At 55.5% G+C, this 12,967-nt stretch overlaps 3 protein-coding genes across 4 annotated transcripts in view; 2 read left to right on the top strand and 1 right to left on the bottom strand.

Annotated features, from left to right (window-relative positions):
* IP6K1 (inositol hexakisphosphate kinase 1) overlaps positions 1–7,090 on the top strand; it is a 30,594-nt gene extending 23,504 nt beyond the window's left edge. Inside the window, exons 4-6 of the mRNA XM_090284764.1 lie at positions 3,325–3,506; positions 5,499–5,674; positions 6,414–7,090. Coding sequence (XP_090140890.1) covers positions 3,325–3,506; positions 5,499–5,674; positions 6,414–6,947 — 892 coding nt within the window. The 3' untranslated portion in view covers positions 6,948–7,090. The remainder of the gene's footprint in view (positions 1–3,324; positions 3,507–5,498; positions 5,675–6,413) is intronic.
* A 2,985-nt stretch (positions 7,091–10,075) lies between these two features.
* On the top strand, positions 10,076–12,448 carry GMPPB (GDP-mannose pyrophosphorylase B). Its single transcript, XM_090284763.1, has 10 exons — positions 10,076–10,189; positions 10,319–10,452; positions 10,553–10,633; positions 10,726–10,774; positions 10,886–11,028; positions 11,204–11,362; positions 11,447–11,525; positions 11,599–11,726; positions 11,812–11,994; positions 12,078–12,448. The coding sequence occupies exons 2-10, from the start codon at positions 10,324–10,326 to the stop codon at positions 12,207–12,209; spliced, it is 1,083 nt and encodes a 360-aa protein (XP_090140889.1). The 5' UTR covers positions 10,076–10,189; positions 10,319–10,323; the 3' UTR covers positions 12,210–12,448.
* RNF123 (ring finger protein 123) overlaps positions 12,418–12,967 on the bottom strand; it is a 25,949-nt gene continuing 25,399 nt past the window's right edge. For both annotated transcript variants that reach the window (XM_090284760.1, XM_090284761.1), the window contains exons 38-39: positions 12,856–12,941; positions 12,418–12,753 (exon numbers count right to left, since the gene is read on the bottom strand). In XM_090284760.1, coding sequence (XP_090140886.1) covers positions 12,633–12,753; positions 12,856–12,941 — 207 coding nt within the window. In that variant the 3' untranslated portion in view covers positions 12,418–12,632. The remainder of the gene's footprint in view (positions 12,754–12,855; positions 12,942–12,967) is intronic.

Genomic DNA, 12,967 nt, shown 5'->3' with positions numbered 1-12,967 from the left:
ACTGGTTTTGATCTTGGGGTGATGAAAGTGCCCTAAAAAATTAAATAGTGGTGATGTTCTACAACCTTGTGAATATACTAAAACAATCACTAAATTGTAAAAAAGAAAAAAAAAAATCAAAGTAATAAAACTAATGTAAACTAAAAATAATGTGAGCTTCCTGAAACAAAGTGAAATCAAAATTGCATTAAATTACTTTATATTTAATTTCATTCAAAAATAAGTTTCTGTGAACAGGATGCCCCGTGACTCGATTAGTTGGAATTGGACTTGGCCGTGGCAGCGTGTAGTTTACCTCTGACACCAGGTCAGTTAAGCAACACGTGCTGCACATCGGGCTCCGGAGCTCAGGGGCCCAGGACGTCCCCATCTCCTCGCTCCGTGATGGAAGGGGACACACTCACATTGAGGAGCGCGGAACCCCACAGGACTCTGGGTGTGTGATGTGTCATTTCTCGTGTCCTCCATGGGGGTCCCCTGTGGCCAAGTCTGCGTCTCTGATGCCAAGAGAGGGCTTCACCTGCGCTGCATAGTAAGCAGGGCTCTGGGTGTTGAGGAGACCCATGGGGCGAGGGCACAGAAGCACAGCTCCACGGGCCCCCTTTATTCATTCCCCAAGGGCTCTCTCGTGACTGACGATTGTGGGACCTAATCTTGGTCATTCAGGTGACAAGGATTGTTCCCACGTCATAGCTGGCAGTTTGTGCCCCTCTCAGCAGCTCTTGGGAGTGGGCTCTCTTGTCCCCTCCACAGGTACAGAGGTGATTTCATGCATCATCTGGTGAAAAGCCAGTGAACACAGAATCCATCGAGGTCTGCCTGTGTCAGGTTCAGGGCCCTGCTCTGAAGGTGACAGCTGTGTCTGCAGTGACCAGACTTCTTTTGGCTTGTTAGCAGAGTCTCTAAGTCACTCCCAGGAGGGGAGCTTGTGTCTTCCCCAGGGACAGGTCTATAACCGAGGGCGAAGCCAAGGGCCACGGGGCCTCGTCCAGGCACAGAGTTGACTGACCAGCTGACTGACTGGGGCTCAGACAAGTCAGTCCTGCAGTTTCTTAAAGGGGATCGCAAAAGGCACCCGAGAGTGGCCTCGGCAGTGTCCTCACCCGCAGCAAGTGGGGCTTTTGTCAGGCTGAGTGGCACTGGCAGGCTATTTCTCTGCCAGTTAAAGGGACACGGCACCTCCGCCAGTGCCCCCCTGCTGGGGAGCATCAGCAGTTCTGGAGAGGACAGCAGCGATGACATCACTGCAGCGGCCACCTCTGCTCTGAGCCTCGGCCTCGCTCTGCCATGTTCAGGGCCCAGGGCTTGGCCTGCGTTTAGCTTTGCTGGGCAGAGGGATGCACAGCCTCACAAGTTACTTCAAGCAAAGACTTTGATGTTGGGAAAAAATGAGGTTGTGGTGAAGTTCTGATTTTTTAGAGTGAGGAAGGGAGAGAAAGAGAACAACATTGATTTATTGTTTTACTTATTTGTGCATTCATTGGCTGATTTATTATTATTATTATTATTTTTAGAGAGTGGGGAAGGGAGGGAGAGAAACACATGTGCAAGGGAAACACTGATGTATGGTTGCGTCTGCACACCTCCATCCAGGGCCCTGACCGGGAACTAAGCCAGTGACCTTCTGGTTCACAGGCCAGTGGTGCGCACTCCACGGAGCCATACTAGCCAGGGCACTGGTTGATTGATTCTTATATGTGCCCTGACCAGGGATCAAACCTGCAACCTTGGCATACTGGGACAACGAGAACCAACTCTGCAACCTGGCCAGGGCACTGTTTTTTCTTTTAAAGAAATTGATATCGGAGAGTGAGACAGAGACCCATTGATATGTTGTTCCACTTGTTCATGCATTCACTGGTTGTCTCTTGTACGTGCCCTGACCGGGGATCAAACCCGCAACCTTGGCCTAACTGACTGAGCCACCCAGCCAGGGCCAGGATTCTGATATTCCCAATTGGAGTCATCGTCCCACCACGATCCCTTTGTGCTTTGACTTATTTATTTATTATTGTAAAGAACTTCTACAGGTTTATTTATTTTGTAAAGGATTTTATTTTTAAAGAGAGGGGGAGGGAGAAAAACATCGATGTGTGGTTGCCTCTTGCGCGCCCCCAACTGGGAACCCGGCCCACAACCCAGGCATATGGCCCGACTGGGAATCAAACTGACGACCCTTTGGTTCACAGGCTGGTGCTCAGTCCCCTGAGCCACACCAGCCAGGGCCCTGCTTGTCTTTCCTTTGTTTTTCTCTTGTTTTCAGGCCTGATACAGAGGCAGGCAGACATTCATAAGCGTCATGTCAGCATCTGCTTCATCTCAGTCTTACTAAAGGAAGGGTCCATCTGAGACGCTGTGGATGCCGCACTCTGTCTGAAAGGACAGTTGCTCATGTCCCTGATGGTAGCATCCTGTGCTCCACTCTGTGAAAGTAAAACCATATGCTCCTTGAGTTTTGTGTTTTTAAAAACTGGTAAAATACACATGACAAAATTTACCATCCTCCCCTTTTCCCCGTGCACAGCTCAGTGGCACTGAGCACAGTCACGTTGTTATGGGGCTGCCACCGTCTGTCTCCAGGACCCTTCATTGTCCTCAAAAGCAACTTCATGCGCATTAAAAAGTGACTTCATTCTCCCCCCACTCCCCACCCCCGTCCCTGGCAGCTACCACTCAGCGTCCTCTCTGAATTGTGTTACTGCATATGAGTGGGTCTTACAATATTTCTCCTTTTGTGTGCGGCTTATTTCTTTCACTCAGCAAAATATTTTCAGGGTTCATTCAGGATGTAACATGTATCAGAATTTCATTCCTTTTTATAGCCCAATAATACTCCACTATACAGCTGTCCCATGGTTTGTTGACCCGTCCACCCACTGATGATAGGTACTTGGATTGTTTCCAGCTCTTGTTTACTGTAAGGCTACTCTGAACATTCGCCAAAGTACGTGTTTGAATTTTTGTTTTTTTGTTTTGTAGGTATATGCCTAGGAGTGAAATTATTGGATCCTCTGATAATTGTGTTTAACTTTTTGGGGAACCGTCAAACTTCTTCACAGTGGCTGCATCATTTTACGTTCCATCCAGTAGTATAATAGCCTTCCTGATGGATGGGAAGTGGTAACTTCACCACATAGTTTCATGCAAAGAATTATTTTTCAGAGACACAGGAAGATCACTGAGAGCCATTTACTTGCTTGGATGTGCTCATGCATCTGAGGCCCCATGCCACCTCCCAGCAGGGTCTGTGTGTGGCCGATGAGGCCCGAGCCACCCTGTGCAGTGAGACCCGGAGGGTGACTTGGGTATGTTCTTTCTCCTTAGCTCCCAGGAGGCAAAGAGTCCGAAGGCGGAGCTGCACAGCCACTCAGACGTCCCTTTTCAGATGTTGGACGGCAATAGTGGTCTGAGTTCGGAGAAGATCAGCCACAATCCCTGGAGCCTGCGCTGCCACAAGCAGCAGCTGAGCCGCATGCGCTCCGAGTCCAAGGACCGGAAGCTCTACAGTATCCTTGTCACTGCTGCGTGAGCGGCCCCTGCGCCTGGGCTGCCGGGTCCTGGGACGGCGCGCCCGCCATTGCCAGTGCCAGGACCCTCTCTGCTCAGGGCTCCCTCTTTGGTTCCCGCTCCCTTTTCATAGGCTCCTCTTTGTCCTTACTGACACCAACAGGCGTTTTCTGCCGTTTGGTGCTGTTAATAAACTTGGCCATCTGACTGCGTGCTGTCTGGTGGAACTTGCGGACGATGCACGTGTTCTGTGCCTGTGCGTTTTATTCGCGTGGCAGACACGACTTGGCTGCTGTGACTTGAGTTACTGAATTTTTAAATTTATCTTAATTACAATGTAAATCACCAAATGTGCCTAGTAGCTCCGATATTTCTCAGTGCATGTCTACAATCGGAGGTTTGTGTGTGTGCGCGCGCGCACGCATATGCACACGTGTGTATCTTTCCCCTCCCAAAAGATAATAATTTTTAAATTATGTTTGCTTTTGATGTTTTTGTTTTGTCTGAAGATGAACAGTATACCTTTATAATCAATGTAAAATAGTTTTAAGATGTTAAAAGGTATTAATTAGGAAGTGGGAACCTTATAATCGTTCAGTGTTTTGCAGCAGCAGCAGACAGCGAGTAACTCACACTGAGGAACCAAGGGGAGATGGGCTGAGCATTTCATACGCAGTGACTCGGTTTTCCTAAAAGTCTGTGAGGTAGGAACTGTTAGGATTCCCTCTTCAGATGGAGAAATGGAAGCACAGGGTAAGTGTTGTGCCCAGAGCCAGTGAGTGGCCAGAGCGGGATTCGAGAGCCCATGCGCTCGGGTGCCTGCACCGTGAGATGTTTCTGCAGCCTTGCTTAAAATTTATTGTCGCTTATTTATAGGTGATAGCAGGTGGTAGATTAATTAAAGGCCAAATTTAATGGCTTTCTGTGTTATTCTTTAAAGAATTGGGAGATGCTAGAGTGTTCATCAGAGTGATGCCGAGTGTCTTTTCCTCCGAGACTATGATCATGTCATTGTCCCAGATATGGAATTGAGAAACATGTGAAGTGCCTCTACCTTTACCCAAGATTGTTGCAGACAGTAGCTTTAGATGAAGACATGGATATGAATGACCGGAAGCCAGGACCATGGAGCTGTTCTGAGCAGAAGGTCCTAGAAGTACCAAGGGATAAGTTTTAAATATATAGTCTGCTGATTTGAATTTAAGTCAGAAAATGGAAAGAGAAATTTAAACCAGCTTCTTCTAAGGATCCCGATTTGGGAATGTTAAATCTGCTTTTTCATTTTTATAGTAGTGCTACAAAGACGCCTTCCTTATTTCTCAGGCCTGGGTGAGGCACTGGCTGGAGTGGGGCCTTGGTTTGCTGTATACGAATCTGCCAGAACCATCTTTAGTTTATATGCCTGCAAAACAGATTTAAAGAATAAAAATTTGATGGCTTCAACAGAGGTGGTCTATATACACGCAATGGAATCTTATTCAGCCTTAGAAAGAAATGGAATTTTGCCACACTACAATATGGAGGGACCTCGAGAACATTTTGCTAAGTGGAATAGCCAGACACAGAAGAGCATATAGTCTGTGACTCCGCTTACAGGAAGGACCTAGACCCGGCAGAGTCGCAGGGACAGAAAGGAGAACAGCGGTTACCGGGGGCCGGCGCTGCATGGGCACAGCTGCGGCCGCGGCGGGGACGACGGAGGCCTAGAAGGGGGCGCGGTGACGGCTCCCCAGCAGGGCGAGTCTACTGATGCCACTGAGCTGCGCTCTTAAAAAATATTTAAAATGGCAAGTTTTATGATACTTATATTTTACCGTAATAAAAATTTTAAAAGTAGTAATAAGCCAGCGGTGTGAAATCCACGTCTGAGAGTTTGGGGGAGGCGCCTGTGGGTTTCATTGGACGAGGACGCCCCTTTGTAGAACCTGCTTGCACCTTCCTGGCTGCGGCCGTGGCGGGGGTGGCTGTCGTTGGCCTTGACCGAGGCCCAGAGTTCCTCCTGCTCGAGAACGTGGTGCACCACTTTAAGTACCCCTGTGTGCTGGACCTGAAGATGGGCACCCGGCAGCACGGCGACGACGCGTCGGCCGAGAAGGCGGCCCGGCAGATGCGGAAGTGCGAGCAGAGCACGTCGGCCACGCTGGGGGTCCGGGTGTGCGGCATGCAGGTGCGCCCGGGCCGTGGGCGGGCGGGGCGGGGCGGGGCGGGGCTCTCCTCGGCTGTGCTGGTCCGGAATCTCCTCCGAGAGGCTGTGTCCCCCCAGGATGCGGGAGTGCGTCCTTGTAAGTATGTTCCTTGAGCCCTCTTGTCCTCACCTGGTGACTTTGGTGAGGGCGCCAGGTGCAGAGCTGCTGCGAAGGCCTGTTACCTAACACTGGGTATGTAAGACTTTTCTGGCAGTTAAGATGTTCTTAGCTTGAGTCCAGCTGGGCCACAGGGAAGCTTGGAAAAGGACTTCAAAGGAGATGGCAGCCTTGGCTGGTGTGGCTCAGTGGGTTGGGTGTTACCCTGCAAAGAGAAAGGTCACCAGTTCGATTCCCGGTCAGGGCACATGCCTGGGTTGTGGGTTCAGTCCCTGGTTGGGACGTGTGCAAAAGGCAGCCGGTCAGTGTCTCTCACATTGACGTTTCCCTCCCTCTTCCTTCCCCTCTCTCTAAAAATACATAAAATCTTAGAAAACAACAACAACAAAAATAGAGGTGATGGCAGAGGCCCTGCAGGCCTAGTCTGCTCTCCTGGCCTCACTGCAGGAAAACTTAGGGTGAACCCGGCTGCCCCCTCAGTTGTGTAGGGTGAGCAGCAAAGCTCAGGCTATCAGAAGTCCTCTCCAGACTCTGCTTTCTCGGGGCACTGTAAGGCCATCTGATGACCTGGCACTCACCTTTGTTTGTCTCTTGGGGTTTCAGGTGTACCAGCTGGACACAGGGCATTACCTCTGCAGGAACAAGTACTATGGCCGTGGGCTCTCCATCGAAGGCTTCCGCAATGCCCTCTATCAGTACCTGCACAACGGCTTGGACCTGCGGCGTGACCTTTTTGAGCCTGTCCTGAGCAAACTGCGGGGCCTGAAAGCGGTGCTCGAGCGGCAGGCCTCCTACCGCTTCTACTCCAGTTCCCTGCTGGTCATCTATGACGGCAAGGAATGTCGGGCTGAGTCCTGCCTGGACCGCCGGTCCGAGCTGCGTCTCAAGCACCTGGACACAGGGCTGCCTGAGGTGGCATCACCCTGTGGCCCTAGCACCAGCCCCAGCAGCACCAGCCCCGAGGTGGGCTCCTCGTCTCAACCCAAGGTGGATGTCCGCATGATCGACTTTGCACACAGCACGTTCAAGGGCTTCCGGGATGACCCCACCGTGCATGATGGGCCAGACCGAGGCTATGTGTTTGGCTTGGAGAACCTCATCAGCATCATGGAGCAGATGCGGGACGAGAACCAGTAGGCCCAGCTCTGGGTCCCCAGAACCCCTTCCTCTCCACCCGCAGGCAGGGACCATTGATATGAACTCGCCACGAGGACACACAGACTTGCTTTTAAAGGTTATATTTCTCTTGGGTGAAAACTAAAAGAAATTTTTTAGCTGTAGCCTGGAATTCATATACATAAGAGAAGGAGGGCAGAACACATCCTCTCGGCCAGGCTCCAGAGCTTCACGGCTCTGACTGTGGTGTCCAGGCTGACGTAGAAGAGGGGCCCCTGGTGGGCTTGGCAGCAGGGACAGGGTGCCCTTGGACACTGATTTTCTCGCCTAGATTGCTGGGGTCTGTGGCTGCAGGGCCCTGCCCATTGTAGAGTAAAGCCCTGGGCTTGCACGGGACCCCTCCATGCCTGCTCATCCCTGGTTGCTCAGAAGTAGAGGCCTGGATGCCCATCTCTAGGAGGACATGTTCTAGTGTTACGGGTGTCAGCTGCTCTTTGGATGTTGCCCCAGGGCACTACAAGGCCAGCTGCACACGGCTGGATCCATCCTTCTCAGTTCTGATCTTGGTATGAGGCTGGATTCGTGAAGCTGGGCGAAGGCAGCTCATGGCAGAGGGCAGGCGTCGGGATTCCCGGGCCCTCTGGCACTTGAACGTGCTCCTCCTGCCTGCACACCCATCAGCCTTTGTCACCAAGATCCCTTGCCTAAAGAGTCTGCCCTTCTTACCCCACTGAAGGGGGCCCTGCTCTAGTTGCCAAGGAGAGTTAGTGCCCCAGCAGGCCCCAGGGCCGCTGGTGACTCTGGCCAAGGCAGTATTTGCAGTTCTTGTGCTGTGGGTGGGAAACCTCCTCCTCTAGTGTGGGCAGCTGTGCTGCCTCTGGCTGGGCCGCTCCTCCCAGGGCTCCGGAGCTGTGGTCCACTCAGGGTCTCACCTTATCCCAGGCCAAGCTCAAGGCAGCGGCCCGCTGTGAGGCACTCCCGGCTTCCGAGGGAGAACTTGAAGCTTGTCTGCACATGGGGCACTGTGTCCTGGGTGCAGGTGCCCGGGTTCTGCTAATGAGAATTTTGTCTTACCAGTCCTGGGGTCTGTCAGTCTGTCCTTTTGTCCATCTGCCAGCCCTGTCTCTTGGCATCCTTTCCCTGGGGGATAGCCTTGTTCATTAGTAAATACTGACTTCCTTCATCCTTCCCTCAGCAAAATACTCTCCCATTTCCGAGGTGAGCTTTGGCCCTTGTGCCCTTCAGCAGGTGTTGCCTTTTTACAAAGAACTGGTAGCAAAACGAACTGCAGGAGGTGTTCCCCTCTGGCCCAGCTCCCTGTCTGCAGCCTGGAGCGTGGCCCCCAGCACTGACACTGGGACAGGGAAGGCCCAAGAAGTGCCCCTTCCTTTCCCATGGTTTTAATTTTTGCTGCCAACCCTTCATGGCACAAAGACCTGCCACCTCTAACACATGTGGCCAGGAGGTGACACTGCTCTCACCTAACCATTGCCGAAGTTAGTGCCCTCACCTCTGAGCCTAGGGCCACTGTCCTTGTCACCTTGGGCATGTCCCTGTGTGGGCATTAAAGGTGAAGCTTGCTAGCCTGTGTCTGTGAGACGCCTTGGTGACTGATGGACTCATTTCCTGGTCCTTAGATGGAGCCTCACATGTCTTAAATGGGCTCCTTGATGGATCCCATCTCTCAGCCCTCTGACCCTGGTGCCTGTGGTGGGCAGGTTCCCATTCCTTGGGGCTGGGTGGGACAGCTTGCCGGTTTCTGGTCAGTAAGGACCTCTGTCCTGCACCATCCTGTGGCCTCAGCCACTGGAACCGTGGCTCTCCCTTAGCGTAGCCATTTCCTGGCAGGGCAGAGGCTGAGACGAAGGGATACCTTTGAGTGAACCTCTCCAGCCCAGAGGTGTGCTGTGTCTCCCGAGTCCTTCTATTTTGGGAGCAGATGTCACGCCCTTCTGCTCTTCCTAGCGAAAGGCTGTTTTCCTGGCCCTGAAAAGAGCAGAGGGCTTGGGATTTTGCTGCTTCTCCCCAGGGTGGGTCCCGTCCCTTCAGCACTTTTGACACTTAGAGACCCAGCCCTGTTACCTGGCGGGTGGTGGGCATGTGTGTGTGCACATGCTTTCCGCCACCACTCGTGCCCACTGCTCTGCCAGAGCCCTGTCCCTGCCAGGCCCTGTCTTCCCGTCCCCAACTTGGGACCAAAGTGCAACGTGGGATCACAGCTGGGGCACTCAAGTGACCCCTCTCTATAGTGCTTCCTTGGGCCAAGTGACACCAGCCCCCTGAGGGGTGGGATCGGGCGGTGCTTAAGGAGGAAGGGGACCAGTATAGCAATTTGCCAGGGACCCCCCCCCCCTCACATTGGGGTCTGTGCAGTGGGCCTGAGGACTCCCAAGGGGCCAAAGGCCTAGGCTCGTTCCGTAGCCGCTGCTCACTCACACCTGCCCACATGCACACGCCCTAGATAGATTGCTTTGAACTTGAAAGCTGTTAAGTTTGGTTTTCTTTGTGCCGACTTTAAAAATGGTTTAATGTGGAAAAAGTTTTGGAGAACCCTGGGAGAATCCTTTGCTTCTCCCGGAACTGTAAGGCTTCGCCTCTGGGAATTAATTTCTTGTTCCATTTCATGTGCTCGCCACCCGAAGCCTGCTCCGGGATCCGTCCCGAGGCAGTCGCGTGTTCTCGGGACGTTGCGTGCCGGGAAGCGGTTTGCGGGCTCGGGCCGAGCCGCCCCTTTCTGTACACCTAGCGCTGCCCGCCCCGCTTGTGTTTGCGGTCGTGTATGTCAAAATAAAGTTGCTAGAAAATCAGGCGTGGCCGTCTCTGTGAAGGTCCTGCGGCTTCCGGACAAAAAGGAGCCTCGGCCCCCGCTGGCTCCTCCCGGGACGGGCGGGAACGGGCCGGCAGCGGGCTCTGCCGGCGCCCGGGGAGAATACAGCCTCGCCCTTGGCGCCAGTTCCGCCTTTGGATCGGCCAATGGCCCGCTGACCCGCGGGCCCGGTCGCGGTCCCCATGGCAGCCGGACGCAGCCGGGCGCGCTCGGCCTCTCATTGGCTACGTCTGCCGGAGCCGCGCCCCAGCGCCCCGTCGCCGGCGGCCGTGCCACGTACACGGCAGCCGATTGGCCCGCCCGGGCCCACGTCACCGCCGGTCGGGGCGGCCTGAGTGTGGGGCCCAGGGCCCTTCTTCCGGCGTCGCGTCCTGGTTTGTGGCGCCCCGCGTTTCGGCGTCAGGGCTCCCGCGCGGACAGGACAGGTGCAGAGCTGGTCAGTCTGGCAGGTGAAGGGCGCGGGGCCGGGCCCGGCGGCGGGAGTGAGCGCAGGGGTTGGTCAGGCGGGCTGCGGACGCCGCGGAGCCGGGGCTCAGTCTCCGGCCGCCCGGCCGCCCGCCCGCAGGCGCGATGAAGGCACTGATTTTGGTGGGCGGCTACGGGACGCGCCTGCGCCCGCTGACGCTGAGCACCCCGAAGCCCCTGGTGGACTTCTGCAACAAGCCCATCCTGCTGCACCAGGTGGAGGCGCTGGCCGCGGTAAGGCCCGGGGTCGGCGGGACGGCGACCGGGTCGGGGTGGGGGACCCCCACGTCCCTGACTAAGCCCGCCCGCCCGCCGGCGCTGCTCTGCCCGACAGGCAGGCGTGGACCACGTGATTCTGGCCGTGAGCTACATGTCTCAGGTGCTGGAGAAGGAAATGAAGGCGCAGGAGCAGAGGGTGAGTCTGGGTCGGCCCTCGGCCCTTCCCTCGGCCCTCCCTCGGCCTCCCACCCTGGAGGGAGGAACCTAACCGGGGCTTCTCCCTTGCAGCTAGGAATTAGAATCTCCATGTCCCACGAAGAGGAGCCTTTGGGGACAGGTCAGTAGAGATAGGAAGGTCCCTTGGGGAGGATTCAGGGCTAGAAATGAAGACCCAGCCTGGATTCAGGGCTCAGACCCCCCAGGAAGATGACCTGTCCCCCTCCCGCAGCTGGGCCCCTGGCACTGGCCCGTGACCTGCTCTCTGAGACGGCAGACCCTTTCTTCGTCCTCAACAGTGACGTGATCTGCGATTTCCCTTTCCAAGCTATGGTGCAGTTCCACCGGCACCATGGCCAGGAGGGCTCCATTTTGGTAAGGACCAGCTCTTCCTCTGACACTCCCACCTCCCGTGTCCAGCCTCCCCCCGCCCCTCCAGCCTGGAACCGCTGACCCTTGTGTTGAGGGTGCAGAGCCCCTGAGGTTTAGGACAGCATGCATATCCAGGTGCAGGAGCCCTGGACTAGGCCTGGGGTCCCCCTGCACTCAGGTGACCAGAGTGGAGGAGCCCTCCAAATACGGTGTGGTGGTGTGTGAGGCCGACACAGGCCGCATTCACCGGTTCGTGGAGAAGCCGCAGGTGTTCGTGTCCAACAAGATCAATGCAGGCATGTACATCCTGAGCCCGGCTGTGCTGCGGCGCATCCAGGTGTGTGGAAGCAGCTCTCGCGTGGGCTGGGTGGGGCAGGCTGCCACCCCCGTGACCGTGCTCACAAGCCGCCCACTCCCACAGCTACAGCCTACGTCCATTGAGAAGGAGGTCTTCCCTGTCATGGCCAAGGAGGGGCAGCTATATGCTATGGAGTTGCAGGGTGAGGCAGGAAGGCCACAGGGTGGGGGCGGTCTGTGGCTGGGCTGAGCCCCTGATGCATTCCCTCCCTACAGGCTTCTGGATGGATATTGGGCAGCCCAAGGATTTCCTCACTGGCATGTGCCTCTTCTTACAGTCGCTGCGACAGAAGCAGCCTGAGCAGCTGTGCTCAGGCCCTGGCATTGTGGGCAACGTGCTGGTGGTGAGGCCCTTGCCCAGCCCGCCCGTCATTAATCCCCTGTCTGGGGGTACAGGTGGCCCACTTGTGTTTTTCCCACTGTCCCCAGGATCCAAGTGCCCGCATTGGCCAGAACTGTAGCATTGGCCCCAATGTGAGCCTGGGCCCTGGCGTGGTGGTGGAGGACGGTGTGTGCATCCGGCGGTGCACAGTGCTGCGAGATGCCCACATTCGCTCCCATTCCTGGCTCGAGTCCTGCATTGTGGGCTGGCGCTGCCGCGTGGGCCAGTGGGTGAGCCTCTGGGCTGGGGCAGATGGGCAGAGGGACAGGGACTGTGCCTGCCTCACTGACAAGACCTGCCCTTCCCCCCCAAGGTTCGAATGGAGAATGTGACGGTGCTGGGTGAGGACGTCATAGTTAACGACGAGCTCTACCTCAACGGGGCCAGTGTGCTGCCCCACAAGTCCATTGGGGAGTCTGTGCCGGAACCTCGAATCATCATGTGACGGGCTGCCGTGGGGCTGGCTTGAGTCCCCGTCATTGGCAAGGGGAGCACCAGCTCGATGTGTCGGAAGGCCCTGGACTCATCCTTTTGGGGGGCTGGAACAAGGCTGAAACTGTTGGACACCTGCCTTCTCCTCTGGACAGTCTGGCAGGACCCTGGCTGGGCACACCCCATAAAACCCACTCCCTCAAGAAGGGCCGGGTCAGGGCTGTATGGAATAATAATTTAATGCTCACTGTGGCCCTGACTGAAAGTCAAGCTCAGGCACAATTAGGGCATGGCTGGGCACCCACCACTGAGGCTACACACAGGAAGAAGGCTGGATGTGGTGGGAGGGGTGGAGGCTGGCAAGGGAGCTCATGAATAGGGCCCAGCCTGGGTCTGGGTTCAAGGGTGGAGGCTCCCGTGGTGTGGACGAGGCAGACTAGGCGGCTGAGGAAGTGGCACTCGCATTGGCCGCCTTGTCCCAGTCCTCCACAGACACGATGGTGGCTTTGCAGAAGAAGCAGTCCTTGTTGTTCATCAGGTGCTGGTTGATGCAGGCTCTACGCCAGGAGGGGAGGAGGGTGGCCAGTGCATCCCTGCCGTTCCCCTGCCCAGACCCACCCCACCCCTGCCTCGCCCCTACATCTCCGGGGTCCCCTTACTTGCAGGATTTGTGGCCACAGGGCTGGAACACAGCAGAAATGGGGTGAGCATAGCAGATGGGGCAGAGGTCCTCCTCACTGGTGGGCTGCAGGGAGCAGAGTGCAGGGTGGG

The sequence above is a fragment of the Furipterus horrens genome, unplaced genomic scaffold, assembly GCF_987537825.1.
Source record: "Furipterus horrens unplaced genomic scaffold, mFurHor1.1.pri manual_scaffold_7, whole genome shotgun sequence".
Lineage (NCBI taxonomy): Eukaryota > Metazoa > Chordata > Mammalia > Chiroptera > Furipteridae > Furipterus > Furipterus horrens.
The sequence above is the reverse complement of the archived record's forward strand: the minus strand, read 5'-3'. Positions and strand labels throughout refer to the sequence as shown.

Excerpts from the sequence above, each read along its gene's own strand:
- GMPPB (XM_090284763.1), top strand. The coding sequence starts at position 10,324 with ATGAAGGCACTGATTTTGGTGGGCGGCTACGGGACGCGCCTGCGCCCG. Across the intron at positions 10,775-10,885 it reads AGAGGAGCCTTTGGGGACAG|CTGGGCCCCTGGCACTGGCC; the intron begins GTCAGTAGAGAT and ends CCCCTCCCGCAG. Across the intron at positions 11,363-11,446 it reads CTGTGCTGCGGCGCATCCAG|CTACAGCCTACGTCCATTGA; the intron begins GTGTGTGGAAGC and ends CCACTCCCACAG.